The sequence below is a fragment of the Grammomys surdaster genome, unplaced genomic scaffold, assembly GCF_004785775.1.
Source record: "Grammomys surdaster isolate TR1022 unplaced genomic scaffold, NIH_TR_1.0 125621, whole genome shotgun sequence".
NCBI classification, from domain to species: Eukaryota; Metazoa; Chordata; class Mammalia; order Rodentia; family Muridae; genus Grammomys; species Grammomys surdaster.
In genome coordinates this window covers 1-20,244 of record NW_021620462.1, presented here as the reverse complement: position 1 = coordinate 20,244, position 20,244 = coordinate 1, and the positions used below count along the sequence as shown (strand labels likewise).

At 39.7% G+C, this 20,244-nt stretch overlaps 1 protein-coding gene and 2 pseudogenes across 1 annotated transcript; 1 reads left to right on the top strand and 2 right to left on the bottom strand.

Annotated features, from left to right (window-relative positions):
* Window positions 1-1,020: 1,020 nt before the first annotated feature.
* LOC114638698 lies at window positions 1,021-2,630 on the top strand (annotated as a pseudogene).
* Window positions 2,631-12,902: 10,272 nt separating this feature from the next.
* On the bottom strand, window positions 12,903-13,635 carry LOC114638682 (annotated as a pseudogene).
* A 5,795-nt stretch (window positions 13,636-19,430) lies between these two features.
* On the bottom strand, window positions 19,431-20,238 carry LOC114638711 (olfactory receptor 1468-like). The gene has a single exon (XM_028787278.1). It carries the CDS (start codon window positions 20,193-20,195, stop codon window positions 19,431-19,433), a length of 765 nt encoding a protein of 254 aa, XP_028643111.1. The 5' UTR covers window positions 20,196-20,238.
* Window positions 20,239-20,244: the final 6 nt, after the last annotated feature.

Genomic DNA, 20,244 nt, shown 5'->3' with positions numbered 1-20,244 from the left:
AAAATATCTAGTCCAAAAGGCCAGAGAACATCTTTTTTAAAAAACAAAACAAAACAAAACAAAACAAAGATTTATTTATTATTTTACTTGTATGAGTATACACTGCAGCTATCTTCAGACACATACTAGAAGAGTGCATGGAATCACATTACTGATGGTTCTGAGCCACCATCTGGTTGCTAGGAATTGAACTCAGGACCTCTGGCAGTCAGTGCTCTTAACCACTGAGCCATCTCTCCAGACCCAGAAAACATCTTTAATAAGACCATAGATGAAAGCTTCTCTAATCTAAAGAAGGAAATGGCTATAAATATACAAGAAGCTTATAGAATACCAAATAGATTGGACCAGATAGGAAATCCTCCCACTACATAATAATCAAAAAACTAAATGTACAAAACAAAGAAAGAATATTAAAGGCTGCAACGGAAAAAGACCAAGTAATATATAAAGGCAGATCTATCAAAATTATACCTGACTTCTCAAAAGAGACTTTAAAAGCCAGAAGATCCTGGACAGATGTCTTGTAGACCCCAAAAGACTACAGAGACCAGTGCAGAATACTATATCCATCAAAACTCTCAATCACCATAGATGAAAAAATGAAGATATTACATGAGAAACTCAAATTTAAATGTATCTTTCTAAGAAATCCTTTCTAGTATCCTATCAGGCACACAAATGCTGTTTCAGTATCTAGTGGGTGCCAGTGGAACATTCCATAAGGTCTCACATACCTTTCTGGTATCATTTAATGCTAAGGTAAACCTCTTCACCTCTCATTCACCCTTTTAGAGTTGTCCCTCTTCTGGCCTATCACCCACTCTTTTCTGTTTTCCCTTTGTCTGGTTCATCCTCACTCATATCTCAGCTATATCGCTTATCACAATACACAGATAATTTTTATTCTCTCTCTAAGTGATACTTCAGCCATGTTCGCTAGCATCTTATATGTGTCATTTTTCACTACTAATGTGGCAGCTCACAGTCATTTGTAACTCAAATTAAAGTAGAACCAACATGCACTACTGGTCTGTGGGCACCAGGAATTATGTGCTGTACTATTTACATATATAAAGCCCAAAAAGGCTTATGAACATAAAATAAAAAATATGAAAATCTTTTCCCACATTAGTGATTTGAATTATGTTCCTTAGTAAAATTATTGGTATAGGTCCTTCTCCAAGATCCACAACTTTCCTAGTCCCCAAATAGTTGGTTCAACAGGTACTTCTACAACACAACTTCTGCACCTGAATACATTCCATTGTATTTAGGTACATTTTTTTCACTTTCCACTCATGATCTATATACATCTAGGATGAATCAATTCACCTGCAATTGCAAGCAGAGCATAAATACTTGGCTTACAAGTATCCCTGGGAAGGATGTGAGTACTTAGAGCATATGCTGGGTAGTGCAGGATGCTGTAGTAATTCCACTTTGAGTTTTATTAAGAAGTGCCCACATTGATTCATGTATTGTTTATAACTGTTTACACTTTGGCCAACAGCGAATAAAGCCTCTTCTCAATGTTTGATGATGTTAGTTTTCTTGATAAGGGCCTTTCTTACTGGAGTGAAATGGATTCTCTAGTTAGTTTTCATTTTGATTGCCCTGGTTGTGAGGGATATTGAATACTTGAAAAAGTGTATATTTGCCACTTGTATGTCCTCTTTTGAAAGGTTTCTATGTAGTTCCTTTTGCCTGATTTTATTGTGTATCTTGGTTTCTTGTTCTGCAGGGTTTTTAGTTCTTTGTGTATTCTGGATATTAATCTTCTGTCGGATGTGCACCTGTCAAAGATTTCCTCACACCCTGGAGGTTATTTATTCTCGCAGGCCACTCTTTCCTTTTTCTTTTCTTTTTGGTGTGCTGAAGGGTTTATTATATCTTACCTTATTGTATTTCAGAAGATGCTGTTTGTTGGTTGTTGTCATGATTTACTGAGCAATTACAGTCCTCTTCAGAGGATCCTTATCTGCTATCTTCTCTTGAAGAGTTTCTCACTACGATTTTAAGCCAGCATCGATAGACACTTCCTGTGAAGGAGAGCTTCAGGTTGGCAAAGGAGATGAAGTGACCATTACTCTGCCACACATCCCTGGGTCCACACTGCCAATGACAGTGTTCAAAGGGAACAAATGGCCTTATCAGAAAGATTGTGTGCTCATTATTAACCACGACACTGGAGAGTATGTCCTGGAGAAGCTCAGCAGCAGCCTTCAGGTCAAGAAGACAAGAGCTGAGGGAAGCAGCAAAATCCAAGCCCTAATGGAACAGCAGCCCACACGTCCCCCACAGCCCCCACAGTCGTCACAGCCATCACAGCCGCCCTCTCCACCTCCACCCATGCCGTTCCGAGCCCCGACGAAGCCTCCAGCTGAACGCAAAACTTCTCCCTTGAAGGATAACCCCTCACCTGAGCCCCAGCTGGATGACATCAAAAGAGAGCTGAGAGCTGAGGTGGACATTATTGAGAAGATGAGCAGCAGCAGTGGGAGCCGTTCCTCCGACTCTGAGAGCTCCTCAGCTCCAGCAGCGCAGGCGAGGACAATGGCCCAGCCTCTCCTCCCCAGCCTTCACAACAGCAGCCCTACAACAGCAGGCATGTGGCGTTGGCATGCTAGTCAGTGACTGTTGCCATAGGAAGTACTTGCATGTGGCACTGGGCTTGATAACTCGAGCTTTCTGTGCCTCAGACTACCCGGTCACCTGGCCTGCCCAGCACCACACATCATTTTGTAGATGGCTCCAGTTTTTGCTCTCTGCACAAATCCTTCAGTGGTTCTTTCTGATTCCCCCTCCAGAGTAAGAAAGCTATTTTTGGAAATCCAGAATGTAGTCTCCCAGATGGCGTCTCAGGGGTTTTCTTGTGCCAACCAAAGGACTCCCTGTCACTGTGTCTTTGCTGTCCCCTCCTCTTTACCTACTCTAAACCTCTCTCTCAGAGCTCCTCAGGCACTATTTCACAAACTCTTCATTTCTTTCAACATATGGGTATGCCCTGGTGTGTGTACAAACTACTGTTCTACCTACCTGGTCTGGTTGGTATTAGCGCCTCAAAAGCAGGGACTGTCATCACGGAACTAGACATGCAGATGCTCCTACTCTGGGAACTAGACATGCAGGTGCTCCTGCTCTGGTTGGGGAAGATACAGAGACAACTACTAGTGAAGGATGGGGGGTAAACATAGGGAAACATTCCAGGCATTGAGACAAAGCTAGAAATATGTACACAATGCCCATGCAAGTCTCTACTGAATCTGTAAATTATCTTTTATTTGCTCTATGCAATATTCACATGGGTGAGGTGGATAGACTAATTCTACAGAGATGCCATGGCAATCCTATGAAAAACATTGGGAAAATGCAATACAGATAAACCAGAGATTTGTAATAATGCCACTTGTTTATTTCTGTAGCAGAATAATTTTCTCTGTGGGTGGTGTGCTGGAGTAATAGGGAAACTTGAAAGTTCCAAAGTCCTTCCCTTTTTTGAGAGACTGGTTAGTGTGTATGTGTGTGCGTGTGTGTGTGTGTGTGTGTGTGTGTGTGTGTGTGTATACATGTACGTGTATATGTGTGTGATATTTATTAATTATTTTAAAAAAGAATTGCTTTGTAGATATGTATTGAGAACAGCCAAATTGGATCTTTCCACATAAACTTTTTGAAACTCAGGCCTTAACCAGTAGTTTGGAAGACCAACTCAAGTGTTAGGAACTGAGTGTTTTTGTTTCTTGTTATTTCTGTCTTAGATTCCTTGTGTCCTTTGATGATATTTAAAATCTTGTGCCTAAAAATTTATTTTGCTTAATTCTGATGTAAACATGCATGTTTACATTTATATAAAATATTTTCTGTGTAGTTTCCTCTCTTTCAAGATGAATATATTTAAATAAAAATGAAGGTCAGCAATTTAGGGGGATGGTATTCATAGGCAGGCAACATATTCAGGGATAGCCCTCACTCCAGTTGTTAGGGGACTCACATGAAGACAAAGCTGCACATCTGCTACATAGGTGAGGTGGGTTTAGGTCCAGTTCACATCTACTCTTTGGTTGGTGGTTCAGTCTCTGGGAGCCCCTAAGGGTCCAGGTTAGTTGAGTTTGTTGGTCTTCCTGTGCAGTCCCTGTCCTTTTTGGGTTCCTCAATCCTTCCCCAATTCTTCCTCAAGATCCCCACCCAGCTCCATCTAATATTTGGCTGTGTGTCTCTGCATCTGTCTCAGTCATCTTTTGGGTGGAGCCTCTCAGAGGACAGTTATGCTAGGATCCTGTCAGGAAGCATACCAGAGTATCACTAGTAGTGTCAGTGATTGGTTCTTGCCCATGGGATGAGTCTCAATTTGGGGCAGTCATTGGTTGGACATTGCCTTTATCTCTGCTCTATCTTTGTACCTGCAAATCTTGTAGGCATAAAACATGTTGGGTCCAAGTTTTTGTGGGTGAGTTGCTGTCCTTATCCCTCCACTGGAAGTCCTGCCTGGCTAAAGGAAGAGGCCAAGATTCATATCCCTATTGCTAGGAGTTTCTGCTAGAGTTACCTCCATAGACACCCTGGGGCCTCTTGCCATCTCAGGTCTCTGGTCTGTCCTAGAGATTACCCTCCACAACAGATTTAATTTACTCTTTCTTGTCCTTTCTCTATCTGATCCCCTCTTCATTCCCTCTCCACCCATTTTCCTCCCTCAACCACCTCTGATAACTTTTATTTCCTCTTATGTAAAAGATTCGATTATTCTCCTTTAGGCCCTCCTTGTTATTTGCTTCCTTCGGATCTGTGATCTGTGGAGTAGTTATTCTGTATTGTATGCATTTTATCCACTTGTTAGTACATACTGTGCATAAACTTGAGACAATCCCACTAAAATCAGGGACTAGACAAAGCTGTCCACTCTCTCCCTACCTATTTAATATAGTACTGGAAGTCCTAGCCAGAGCAATTAGACAACAAAAGAAAGTCAAAGGGATACAAATAGGAAAGGAAGAAGAAAAAATTTCACTATTTACAGATGATATGATAGTATACTTAAGTGACCCTAAAACTTCCACCACAGAACTCCTTAACCTGAAAACAATTTCAGCAAAGTGGCTGGATATAAAATCAACTCAAACAAATAAGTAGCCTTCCTATATTGAAGGATAAACAAGCAGGGAAAGAAATTAGGAAAATGACACCCTTCACAATAATCACAAATAATATAAAATACCTTGGCGTCAATCTAACCAAGCAAGTAAAAGATCTGTATGACAAGAACTTCAAGTCTCTGAAGAAAGAAATCAAAGAAGATCTCAGAAGATGGAAAGATCTTCCATGTTCATGGACTGGCAGGATTAATGTAATAAAAATGGCCATCTTGCCAAAAGCAATCTACAGATTCAGTGCAATCTCCATCAAAATTCCAAATCAATTCTTCACAGAGTTAGAAAGAGTAGTTTGCAAATTCATTTGGAATAACAACAACAACAACAACAACAACAACAACAACAACAACAAAACCCCAGGATAGCAAGAACTATTCTCAACAATAAAAGGACTTCTGGGAGAATCACCATCCCTTATCTCAAGCCGTACTACAGAGCAATAGTGATAAATACTGCATGGCATTGGTACAGAGACAGGCAGGAAGATCAATGGAATTGCATTGAAGACCCAGAAATGAACCCACACACCTATGGTCACTTGATCTTTGACAAAGGAGCTAAAACTGTCCAGTTGAAAAAGGACAGCATTTTCAATAAATGGTGCTGGTTCAACTGGAGGTCAGCTTGTAGAAGAATGCAAATTGATCCATTCTTATCTCCTCGTACAAAGCTCAAGTCCAAGTGGATAAAGGACCTCCACATAAAACCAGATACACTGAAACTAATAGAAGAGAAGGTGGGGAAGACCTTCGAATACCTAGGCACAGGAGAAAAGTTCCTGAGCAGAGCACCAATGGCTTATGCTCTAAGATCAAGAATTGACAAATGGGACTTCATAAAATTGCAAAGTTTCTGTAAGGCAAAGGACACTGTCAATAGGACAAAATGGCAACTAACAGATTGAGAAAAGATCTGTACCAATCCTGCATCCGATAGAGGGCTAATATCCAATATATATAAAGAACTCAAGAAATTAGACTCCAGACAACCAAATAACCCTATTAAAAATTGGGGTACAGAGCTAAACAAAGAATTCTTAACTGAGGAAACTTGAATGGCCAAGAAGCACTTAAAGAAGTGTTCAGCATCCTTAGTCATCAGGGAAATGCAAATCAAAACAACCCTGAGATTCCACCTCACACCAGTCAGAATGGCTAAGATCAAAAACTCAGGTGATAGTAGATGCTGGTGAGGATGTGGAGAAAGAGGAACACTTCTCCATTGTTGGTGGGATTGCAAGCTGGTACAACCACTATGGAAGGCAGTCTGGCGGTATCTCAGAAAATTGGACATAGCATTACCTGAGTCGAACCTAGCTATACCACTCCTGGGTATATACCCAGAAGATGCTCCAACATATAACAAGGACATATGCTCCACTATGTTCATAGAAGCCTTATTTATAATAGCCAGAAGCTGGAAAGAACCCCGATGTCCCTCAACAGAGGAATGGATACAAAAAATTGTGGTATATTTACACAATGGAGTATTGCCTAGCTATTAAAAACAATGAATTTGAGAAATTCTTAGCTAAATGGATGGAACTAGAAAATATCATACTCAGATATTTTGGTCAACCTGATAAGCCCTTAGAAACAGTGATCACAGAACTTTGTTTATTGCCTTGTTTGTTCTTTGACTATTTATGTTTATTGTCTTGCTTGTTCCTTGACTATTTGCATCTATTGTATTGATAGTTACTCAATCTAGAACTAACCTTAATACTTGCATGTAATTAAAATGATATAAAAGCAAAAAGGAGGAAGGGAGATGGGATAGGGGTTTTCTAGGGAGGGGAAATGGGGAAAGGAGATGGCATCTGAAATGTAAATAAATAAAAAAAGAAAGATAGCTCTTAAAATCCATTATAGCTGGAGAATGAAATGCAAAAGTCATTAGGCACACAACACCAAGAGTGACCCTGAACAAAATTTTGCTTTTATATTAAGAGCAGCAGGATCCATGGAACAATTTCTTTAGCAGGGAAGGATGTGTGGCTTGTCACTGTATTTGTAAAGAGCAAAGGAAAGCTATTTGAGGAGAGCACTGAAGATTGGAATCAGGGAAGTAAACAGAGGTGCTTTCAATATTCCAAGTGGGATGACTATCTTGTCTAGGTTACTCATATTCAGGACAAAGACAAAATCTTCACTAACCCCACGTCCAATAGAGGGATAATACCCAAAATATATAAAGAACACAAGAAGCCAACTTCCAAAAACCCCAAACAATCCAATTTAAAAAATGGGATATAGAGCTAAACAGAGAATTCACAATGGAGGAATCTTGAATGGCTGAGAAGCACTTAAAGAAATGTTCAAAGTCCTTAGTCACCAGGGAAATGCAAATCAAAACGACCCTGAGATTCCACCTTATACCAATCAGAATGGCTAATATCAAAAACTTAGGTGACAGCACATGTTGGCAAGAATCTGGAGAATGAGGGACACTCTTCCATTGATGGTGGTATTGCAATCTGGTACAACCACACTCAAAATCAATATGGTGGTTACCCAGAAAATTGGACATAGATCTACTTGAAGACCCAGCTATACCACCCTTGGGAATATACCCAAAAGATGCCCCACCATACCACAGGGGAACATGCTCCACTATGTTCATAGCAGCCTAATTTTTGATAGCCAGGAGCTGAAAACAACCCGGATGTCCCACAATGGAAATATGGATACAGAAAATGTGGTTCATTTACACAATGGAGTACTATTCAGCTATTAAGAATGAGGATATCATGAGATTTGCAGGCAAATGGATGGAACTAGAAAATATTCTGAGTGAGGTAACTCAGACTCAAAAGGACATGCATGGTACATACTCACTAATAAATGGGTAGCCAAAAAAGTACAGAATACCTAGGATACAGTCCACAGGACTCAAGAACGTTAATGAGCAAGCAACAGGACCCAAGTTAGGATGCTTTAATCCTATTTGGGAGGGAGAAGAAAATCAAGAGAGTCAGAGTGATGAAGTGACCTCAGTGGAAGAGGGGAGAGAGATGGAAAAAGGGAAACATGATCAGTTATGGGGCTCAGGAGACAGGAGAGAAGCCCTGAGGGCCAACAGAATGAATGGAAATATGTAACTGGGGGGGCAGTGGGAAGTGGGAGACCCTCTAGAAAGTACCAGAGACCTGGAAAGTGAGAGACTCTTAGGATTCAAAGGGAGAGACCTTAGATGAAATGTCCAACATTGGGGAGAGAGAACTTGTAGAGCCCACCTCCAGTAGAAAATCAGGCCATCAAGTGGAGGGATAGGTTTGGCATCCCACAGTCAAAAAACACTGACCCAGAATTGTTACTGTCTAAAAGAACTGTAGGGACAAAAATGGAGAAGAAACTGAGGGAAAGGTGATCCAGTGACCAGCCCAACTTGGGAATCCATCTCAAGGAGAGGCTCCAAGGCCTGGCACTGTTACTGATGCTATAGTGTGCTTACTGACAGGAGCATGGATGTCCTCTGAGAGACCCAACAAGCAGCTAACTGAGACAGATGCAGATACTTACACCCAACCTATTGGACTGAAGTCAGGGACCCCTGTGGTTGAATTAGGGAAAGGCTGGAAGAAGCTTAGGAGAATGGCGATCCCATAGGAAGACTGGAGTCTCAACTAACTTGGACCCCTGAGATCTCTCAGACACTGAGCCATCAACCAGACAGCATGCTTGAGCTAGTCTGAGGCCCCTGACACATATACAGCAGAGAACTTCCTGATCTGGCCTCAGTGGGAGAAAATGTGCCTAGCCCTTGAGAGACTTGAGGTCCCAGGGAGTAGGGAGGCCTGGCATCAGGGCAGGGAGCAGAACATCCTCTTGGAGGCAGGGAGGAGGAGGAATTGTGGGAGGGCGAATCAGGAGGATGGTAACCACTTGACTGTAAAAAAAATAAAAGTACTAATTAAAAAAATGAAGTTCAGAATTTATGGGATTTACTTGATGGGGAATTATAGGGAAAGAAAGAAACTCTCAGTTATGAGAGACTAAAGAAGGATAGGGAAGAAGGGGAAGAGGCCGGAGGTGGGAGATTCGTTTGTTATCTTCTGTGGGTGGAAGGACAGAAGAGAATAGCTCATTATCTCAATAATTTACCTTGGATGGCCAAGGTGACTCCAAAATCCTGATAATATTTCCTTTCTTCCTATTCACTGTGGGCACAGGAAGTCACCAGGTCTGCAATCCTCTCCAGTGTCTAACCACATGTCACACCTCCCCTGCAATGCATCCCTGCTTAAGAGGCTGTGAGTCCCAGAGGAGACCAGGTGATGCAGTAACTCAGTAAAGACAGTCATTAACCAGAACCTGTATAGGAGTCCTTCTCTCATTGACCTTCAGAGGTGACTGATAATAGTCACTGATCACAGAGGACTACAATTTGGGGTGGTGGAGTGGGAGAGATACTTATTGGTTGACCTTAACTTGTTTGGTGTTGCCTTTTCTTTGTAAGGTGAAGAGGGAGAGTTTGAATTTAGTTGCCAAAAGAAACCAGAAACTACATGATGAATAAAACATCTTTTAGCACATACATTTTTCTACGTTGCTTTAAAGACATAGTAGTCAGCTGCATATTTCTATACATTCTCCTGGCCCTTGGGGTTCTCTCCTATTTCTCCTCATACCTTACCCTGTCCCTCTATTCCCCTTCCATCTCCCACCCAGGTCCCTCATTTCCTCTGCCTCCCATGATTGTTTTATTTTACCTTTTAAGTGGGATTCAAGTATCTTTTCTTGGGTCTTCTTTATTATTTATCTTCTTTGAGTCTGTGGGGTGTATCATGGGTGTTCTGTACTTTTTGCCTAATATCCATTTATCAGTGAGTACATACCATGCTTGTCCTTTTGGGTCTGTGTTACCTCACTCAGGATGATATTCTGTAGTTTCATCCACTTGTCTGAAAACTTGTGATGCCCTTGTTTTAATACTACTATTTCTTAAAGAATGCCTCAGGAAAAGACATAGTGTTTATGTGTTTTAGTTGTGTATTGCAATGATGATTTCCCTTGGTCATAAGCATCAGTAACCTCAGGCACAATGACACCTCTATTCTCTGTATATTGGTTTAGGTAAGAACCAGTTGTGACTGGTAGTTATTTCACTTTCTAATTTAGTGAAAATTTGTGTTATATCCTGTGATGAAACCATCCACGAGATTTGTATTGTCACTTCTTTAAATGTATGGTTACACAGTTTTTATGCATTCAACTATGCAGTTATCACACAAGTGTTTTCTTCAAACAACCTCCTGTGTCATCCATTTCTCTTGTCCATTTTCTCCATCCTAACCTCATGCAGCCATAGGAATCCATTCTACTTTATATGTTTTCCTATCATTTGTATTGCATATGAATGGAACCATATAGCATATGATTCTCACTTTCATTACTATGATGCTTTTCAAGTTATATCTATATAGAAATACATATCAGTATTTCAATTACTTTTATCACTGGTTACCCCATTTCTTTGTATAGTATGCAACATGATATTCTCTAATTATCAGCTAATGGTTCTTTCTATTTTGTGAAAATTACAAATAGTATTATTATAGACATTCACACTCAGTCACTTGTTTGAATATTATTGTAATTGTAGGTTGACAACTAGGTGTAGACTTTCTGGCTCCTATGGTAGCAATTATATGGTGAACTTTCTAAAAATTGTTTTCACATATTGTTTGAGAATTGCATTTGTAACAGCCTGTAATCATTGGGGTGTGTGCTTGTATGGAGCCCATTTGCTCAATGACTCAAATAAGATATAATGCCTTTCTGGTACTTTTTTGTGTACTATATGATGTCTCATTGGAGAATTGTCCCATCCATTACATGGTAGCTGCAATTAAAGTTCTTTTGTGTATGAATATATTTTAGAAAGCTTCTTTAGTAGTAGGTTTTGATGTTGATTCTCCTTTCTTTTTCATTTATTTATTTTTCTATTTTTTTTTGAGACAGGACTTTTCTACGTATCCCTAGCTATTTTGGAAGATACCATGTAGATAGGCTGGCCTCAGACTCACAGAGGTCTACCTGCCTCTTCCTCCTGAATACTGAAATTAAAGGCATGCACCACCACACCCAGCCTGATGTATCTTCTTAAGAGGCTATTGGTATTATTTATCTCTCTCCCTAGTCCCTCCTATACCTGCCCTTCCACCTTCCACTCCATGAAATCCTTCTATTCTAGTTTCCCTTTAAATCTTTTTTTATAATACTATATAATATTCCATGGAAGATTCTCCTCTTCCCCTGTCTCGAGATATATTATTTTTATAATAGCCATTCTCTGGTTTTAGACTTATTTATTTATTTATTTATTTATGTATTTATTTATTTTTTATGAATATTTTACTAATATTTATGTAAATGTGTCATGTGAATGTCTAACACACAGAAGTCAGAAAAGGACATTTAATTTCTTGGATATAGAGTTTTGGATTGTTTTGAGCTACAATGGAGGTTCCAGGAATCAAATTCATTTTCTTTGCAAGAGCAAAAATGTTACCAACTGTTGAGCCATTTCTCTAGATTCCAGTAACAGCCAGTCTTATTTGAGTAAGCTGGAGTCTCAAAAGTAGTTTTAATTTATATGATGGTTACAGATGTTAAACATGTGTTAAAGTATACATTAGTGTTTAATATGCCTTGTTTTGAAATTTCCATTCAATTTTAGAGTCGTTTATTTATTTTTAAAATTTATTTTCTTACTTATTTAAAATAATTATTGATCATTGGAGAATTTCAAATACTTGTACAATGTATTTTGCTCATATCTACTCCCAAACTCCCCCAACTTTATGTCCTTTTTTTTCACAGAACAAGAAAATTTATTATCGCCAATGCTGGTGCATAAAGATTAACAAGCATAATTAGAAGGAGGGATGGGGAGGGGAAGGGGGAGAAAGAGGCAGAGAGGGAGAGAGGGAGAGAAGGAGAGAGAGAGAGAGAGAGAGAGAGAGAGAGAGAGAGAGAGAGAGAGAGAGAGAATATGAATACCAGGCACCCAGGTGGGCTTCTGGGTAGGTTTAAAACCTTCAAAGTTTGACAACACAATAGCTCATGAATCTTTTATGGATACAGGCAGGGCTTCTTTTTACTTGACAATTTTTGCAAACAGTTCTTACAGTATGAACTTCAGTTACAGTCTTACCATCTGCCAAGGTAAAAAACAGCGAACGAAATTTCCCTAGTATAAAAGGGTATTAGAAAGTTTGTCTTTAGGCTTTCCCATACATTTTATTTAATGCATGAACTCAAAACCTTAAAAAGGCATCCTGTTTTTTTCTTTACTTTGAAAATCATCACAATGGATTTTTCCAAATTAGAGATCACAGTAGCTTTATAAATCATGAAGATACATGTGCAGTCAAAATTCCAGAAGCTTTCGTAACACATTTTAAGATGATAGCACACATGGTAACACGTTTACATTTATACACACATCTACTTTCATTACCCTTTGGGGTTGATGAATACTCAATCTTAAACCTCATATTTAGCTTTTGATAACTAGATGTGTATAAATCACAAAAGAGAATTTGTAAAGTTTTTTTCAATAGCTTTTAGTTCTAATTAAAGATATCTTGTGGATATATTTTCCCCCATTCCTTAAATAGGTTCTTGTATTGGCAGTCACGATTTACTCTTCCAACCCATCTTTAAAAGCTTAACACGAGAAAGCTCTTCTCCAATGCAAGGAAAATCATCTCGATCAACAGTCTGTACCAGAGGTTTTGCTGAGCCCCTGTGAGACCAAGCAGGAACAATTGGGTCTTTTCTCCTCCCGATTCTCAGGTTTAACGCTCCTCCTTCCTCGATTCTCCTTTTCCACAATGCATGGTCGTTCACTGTCCTGTCTTCTATTCCGAGAAACAAAAACCAACTGTTTTTATTTTTTGCACAGAACTATTTGGAATGAACCCCAAAATAGCAGAACGTTGAATCTCTCCCTCTCAGGTAGTTTCTTCCTCTTTCGTCAGCATTTACTCTCGATCAACGATCTCATCACAACCGAGCTCTTCGGTCAGTCAATTGACAACCATCAGCGAAAACAGCTCTTCGATAAAAGCGAGCTGGTCGAAAGGGCTCTCTCTTCTCGCACCGCGCCTGAAACCCGCCATCCAGGCCATCACCGGCTCGCCCGTTCTCAGGAACACCTTGTTGGCTTCCTCCAGCGCGGCGGACACCCTGTGCATCGCGCCGTTCCAGCGCTCCTCTTCAGGGAACTCCGTCACCTTCCAGGTCCGCGCCAGCCTCGGGGAACAGGCCGCGCTGGGCGCGGGCGTCGGACGGCTCGGCCTCCTCCTCCATGGGGTCCTCCTCTGGGACCGGCCCGCGGACCCCGCGGCCTACCTCCATATCGCCCTCGCCGGGCGGCACATCCATCTGCAGCTCGTTGCTTTCTTCGTACAGCTCGCAAAGCTCTGCCATCTCCGCCATGGTGAAAGCAACTCAGCCGAGAAATAAAACACCTTTTGCAGAGATAGGGCGCGCGAACGGGCGTGTCCTTTTTGTTTTTTTAAATTCTCACCAATTCTATTGATGCTCACATGTGCATGGGTGTAGTGATATTCAGTGCACCATGAGGAATCTACTAGAGGTAACATACCAGAAGAAAATGTCTCTCTTCTAGTAGCCACCAACTGCCAATAGCTCCTCAGTTAAAGGTGGAGGTTTCAGGATCCTCTCACCTTTCTGTGGTAAAATGTTGCCTGGCTTGGTTTTGTCCATACACCCATAAGTTCTGAGTTCATAGGTGCAATGGCTTTCTTCTATTAAAAAGATATACTTGTTTTTCAGTCCTATTTATTCCCTGGCCCCTACAATTTTTCTGCCCTCTCTTTTGTGATGATTCTTTAGCCTTGAGGGATGGGAGAATGTTATAGGTATTTCAACTAAGGCTAAACACTCCATAATCACTTTTTCTTGACACAATGACAATTGTGTCCGTTTTAACCTCTATTCATTGGGAAAAAAGAACTTTTTCTGTTAAGTATTGAGAACGGCATTAATCTATGAGTATGGTGAATATAAGCATTTATAAGAATGTGTGACTATATCTGTCTAGCAAAATAATAGCAGCAAGTTATGAACTATTGCTTATGGCTTCCCCAGCCATAGATTCTTGGTCAGGATTACAGTACTAGGCATGAGTTCCTTCCTGAGCAGTGGCCCTCAAATCCAATAAAAAAGCTGTTGGTTACTTCCATAACTTTATGGGCACTATTGCACTGATGCCATGTTTTGCCAGATGCACCCCATTCTTGTAGCTTTCAGATTTCATAGCTATGTAAGACTATGGATGATTTTTCTTCACCAATAGCCAACATGTCATCTTCTGGCAGTATGACAGCTGTCTAGCAGGGAGGGATCTTCTAGGTCAGTACTAGTTTTATTTCTTCACTTTCTACGACCACACATACAGTATCTTCAGCAATAAGGGCTTAAGAATCAAGTTTTGGCAGGCAACCAAGAGTGATGATCATAATCTTAATTGCTGTGGGACTCTCTGTGAACCCTGGGTAACAACTAAAAAGGAGATATCCCATGTGGACTTTGTGTGTAAGGCTGCTGGGTATAGCCTTATCATCATATGTTGGGAAATTCAAGTTAACCTGTCTCATATATGTACAGTGTAAATATATTTATATAAAAACACTCACGTATATGGAAGCTTAAAAAGAGTAACTCTCCATATTTTCTCAGTGTTAGTCGTTTCTCTTTCCACCCATCTCTATGGTTTATTCTTCCATACCTTTCTACCTTAATGTGTTTTCCCCCATTACTCCCTTTCCATTTTTATATCACTGTCTTTTACTATTCTCCTCCATTAATCTTCTTCCACAACCTCCTGATAATTTACTAATTTCTTGATTTATACAAGTAATAATACAATTAAACACAGAAATCTAAATATTTGAAGCCAGTATCTCTATATAAGAGCATACAGTGTTTATTTATTGAATCCAATTTATCTTGTATATTTTTTCAATTCTGTTCTTTTATCTGAAAATTTCATTTTTCTTTATTTAACAGTATATAAGCACAGGTAAAGATTTTGTGAATAGGATTCCATTTTCTAATAGCCAAGAAATAGGGCTTCATGAAATTAAAAAAGAAAGGAAATAGATAATTTATTTTAAGAGAAGGCCACAGAGTGGGGAAAATATTACATATAATTTTCAAGAACTCTAAAAGGAAAGCATCAAATAATCAAATAGTCAAATCAAAATTGTCCATTAGATTTGTACAGTGAGTTCTTAAAATAATATCAAATGGCTTTTGAAAAAGCTTTCAACATCCTTAGCAATCAGAGACATGCAAATCAAAGTGACTGATTTCTCATCTTACCCCAGGCAGAATGGCTAAGATTCAGAAAATGAGTGATAATAAATATTGGTGAGGATGTGAGAAAAGGAGAAGCTCTTATTTGATGTCAGTGGTAATGAAAAAATGGTACCGTCACTGTGGAAATTAGTAGGAATGTGCCTCAAGGAGCTAGGAAATATATCTACTACCTGGACTAGCTATACCACTCCTGGGTGTATATCCAAAGAGCTATATGTCTTACTGTTTAGATGTATGCTCATCCTTGTTTGTTGATGTTATGTTTACATCAACTAGAAACAAACAATCTAGATGTCTTCAACTGATGAAATAATAATGAAAATGTGGTACATATATGCTATGCAATTTTATTTGTTCGTATGGAGCCTCTTTTTGACTAGGTTGGTTGTTTTCTTGATATTTCTATATCTTTAGGTCTTTTGTATAATACATATATTATTGTCCATATCGTGTATAGCAGGGAAATATTTTCTCCCAATCTATAGACTGTATTTAGCTCTTAGGCTGTTTGCTTTGTTGTACAGAAATGTTTTAACTTCATGAAATATCACTTGCCAATTTAATGAGCTACTGGCAACCTTTTTACTTATACCTATATCTTGAAGTGTATCTTCTATTTTTCCTTGAGCAATTTTAGAGTTTCATGTTGAAATTCTTTGCCAAATAGGCATTGGCTTCTTTCTTTTTTCTTTCTTTCTTTCTTTCTTTCTTTCTTTCTTTCTTTCTTCCTTCCTTCCTTCCTTCCTTCCTCCCTCCCTCCCTCCCTCCCTCCCTCCCTCCCTCCCTCTCTCTCTCTCTCTCTTTCTTCTCTGTCTTTAAGTGAAAGAAAAAAATATACAATGTATTTTGTTTATGCTTTCTCCTCCTTTTCTCCTCCCAGATCCTGTCTACCTCTCTACCCAGCTACTCCATGCCTTTTCTCTGTTTTTAACAAACAAACAAACAAACAAACAAACAAACAAACAGACAGACAGACAAAATATAAGAAACACACACACACACACACACACACACACACACACATCATAAACTGGATGCCAAGACATAAAAGATCCAGATGACATAAAAAAGGTCCCAAATCAAAATGAGGCAAAAAATAATCTACCAAAATACCACCATGAGGGGTGATGGAACATGAACTCGTGGTCAGGAAAAGCAGCAAGTATCTGGGGTACACCTTTGGGGAAGTAGTCAGGCCAGCAGTTATAAGGGTTGATTAAGGGTTATCCTCTAATAATTGTCAGAGCCAAATAAAATAACTCTAGTCTGAGTCTCATTTATTTGTAAGCTAGTCAGGGATAGGTTTTAATTAGTTGTTGTACATAGCATAGTTTCAAAGTACTGTAAAAATATCTACATAAGGAACATTACAGGCAAACTAAAGAGAATATGAAACACAATGCTAAAAGCTATTTTTTTCTGATTCCTGCTTTTATTCCATGGTTTTGTGAATATAACTTAAATGGCTGCTTGCTAATAATTTCAGAAAAGATAAAGGCACAAATAACACCATTATGCAAGGGGAATCTCAGAACTTTCTTAAGGGTAAGGACAGGCCAGAAAAGAAAAAACAAATATAATAAGAGAAGGGAAAGTTAAAAGAGAAACTGATGTAAAAAACAGTGTAGTAAGAACAGGTAGGAGACATTAGAAAAAGGTTGTGTTTGAGATATTTGGATGCTGTGAAGCATCAGCTAAGGATATGATATATCACTTATTCATATTTAAATATTATACTGCAGTCAACAGAGGAATTTGGATAAAATAAAAAATCTTGGGAAAATTGAGAATCAGTCTATCTCAAGACCTAGCCATACCACTCTTGTGTAGATACTCAAAAGATGCCATCTTACCCCATGGACACTTGCTCAACTCTATTTATTGTGGCTTTCTTCATAATATCCAGAAACTGGAAACAACCTAGATATCTCTCAACTGAAAAATGGATAAAAAATACCATATATTTACATGATATTACTCAACTATTAGAACAAAACAACTCATGACATACAATTTGCATGCAAATGATTCTGCGTGAGGTACCCAGACACAGAAAGACAAATATACTCTTCATTCATCTATAACTGGATATTAACTGTTAAGGAACTGATAATCAAGCCACAACCCACAGACCCAGCAAGTTTATGCAAAGAGAAATGATATAGGAGGAAAAACATGGATCTCCCTGGGAAGGGGAAATAAAACATATTCTATGGTTAAACTGGTTACATGTGGGTACAGAAGCATGAGGAATCAAATAGGAGAGAAGAGGTGGACAGAGAGAGTGTGGGAAGAGATAGCTGGAATTGGAGGCATTTTGGGAATGATGTAGAAACAGTGCAGTGGAATCTTCCTGCAATCTATGATGGTGAACCTATTGAGGACTCCCACTAATAGGAGCTACAGAGTCTGAAGTGACTTTCTTTTCTAGCAAGCCAAGGATCCCAGTGGTAGGACTTTATTGCATTGGGTTGAATTATTGGCTTAGGAGATTCCATAGAGCTCCCTAAATAACCCAGGCTGATGCTAGGACAGAGGTTAGCTTTCTGATAACTGACAATGGGCCCCCATTGTTGAGGACAACATCCACATATCTCATTGAAAACAGAAGTACAGCTGGTGGGAGATTCGAGCCTTCTCCCCTACATTCTAGTCTTTTTGGCTCAGGAAGGCATTCTGCAGACTTCAGAAAGAGAAACCTGGACACCTACTCAGTCACAAACCTCTCCACCTACAATATGTCTTGCCTGCAAAACATGATGGAATACTGGTGGGGCAGAACTTGTGGGAGTGTCAAATTTACATTTGGTTTAACTTGAGGCTATTCCACAAGAGGAAGTCTATGCTCTAAACTGCCTGGATAGCCAGGAACCAGGGATTGGGTTTCCCAGAAACCTAGGGTGAAACTAACCGAACAAGCGAAACAAAGAAACAACCAAACCAAACCAAACCAAACCAAACCAAACCAAACCAAACCAAACCAAACCAAACCAAACCAAACCAAACCAAAAAACAATGAAGTTTCTAATGCTAGTCTACTATAATCATAATTCAGTGCCATGTCCAGTCATCATTATAGAGGCTCCATTCAGCAGCTGAGATTATGTAGAGAGAGAGGGAGAGATAGTCTAAACAGGAGATCTCCATCAGTTTCTTCCCTTGGAGATCAGTGAAACCCCACATGAAAGTGTAGGAAAGACTACAAATCAGAAGTAATGGAGGACACCAGGAGAACTTGGCCCACCAAATCAACTAAGCAGGGCTCACACATCTCTCTGAGACCAGAATAGCAGGCACAGGGCCTGTGTGGATCTGTACCAGGTCCTCTGAGTTTATGTTAGCGCTGTTAGCTTGTTGATTTTGTTGTTGTTTTGTGGGACTCCCAACAGTGTGAACAGATCTACCCCTGGGCCTTTTTTTGCCCTTGAAAGTCATTTCCTCCTACAGGGCTGCCTTTTTCTGGTTCAATATGAAGGCTTTCATCTTGTTTTATTGTATCTAGTTTCCCCCTGTTTGGCTGTCATGTCTTGGAGGCCCATTCTTTCCTAAAGAGGAAATGGAGGAGTGGATATGAGGAGGATGTCAGTGTGAGAAGCTAGGAGGAGTTCTGGGAGGGAGAAACTGTGGTTGGGGTATATGGTATGAGAGAAGAATCTATTTTCAGAAAAAAATAATGTAAGGAATGTATATCTGATAAACAGTGGCTGTCACCTAATGCTTTTTTAGAATAACCCATGCAAGGCAGAGGATGGCATAATGGAATCACTAAAATCATCTTCCCTAACTGAACTTCTTTGCAAAACTACCTTTGCCCAGTAGAGATATTATGTAGTATATTCTTGTATCCCACAGTAGGGATACATTTTGTAATATTGATACCAACATATGTACTAGATGAATTTGAATAAAAATTCCAGTGTTGCCATTATATAGAAATTTTCTTCTTGCAAAGGACTCTTATCAGTGCGTCTTTTATATCTCTGTTCCTCAGGCTGTAGATGAAGGGATTCAGCATGGGAGTCACCACTGTGTACATCACAGCCATGGCAGTCTCCTTCACAGTAGAGATATTAGCTGATGGACATAAGTACAGACCAATAATTGTCCCATAGAACAGTGAGACCACAGACAGGTGGGACCCACAGGTGGAGAAGAGCTTGTGGATAACCCGAGTAGAAGAAATTCTTAGGATTGAGGAGACAATTTGTATATAGGATACAATGATGAGTAAGAATGGGATGACAGTAATAAACCCTCCCAAGATAAATATCGTAAGTTCATTAATATAAATGTCAGAGCAGGCCAACTTGAGCAGGGCAGATATGTCACAGAAAAAGTGTGGGATAACATTGTTCTTACAAAATGACAATCTAGCCAAGAGTAGGGTGTGCAACATGGAAAAGAACACAGTAAATACCCAGGAAAGCATCACCAGACATACACAGAGATTGGGGCTCATGATGCTGGAATACTGAAGGGGTAAACAGATGGCCACATAGCGGTCATAGGCCAGGATTACAAGAAGGAAGATCTCCATGTTTCCAAAAATCATGAAAAAGTACATTTGTGTCAGACAAGCCACAAAGGAGATGGATGTGTCCTGGCTCTGCATGTTCTGCAGCAACTTGGGCATTGTGACAGAGGAAAAGCAGAGATCAGTGAGGGACAAGTTGCTGAGAAACAAGTACATGGGTGTGTGGAGATGGGAGTCCAGTACAATGAGGATGATGATGATGAGG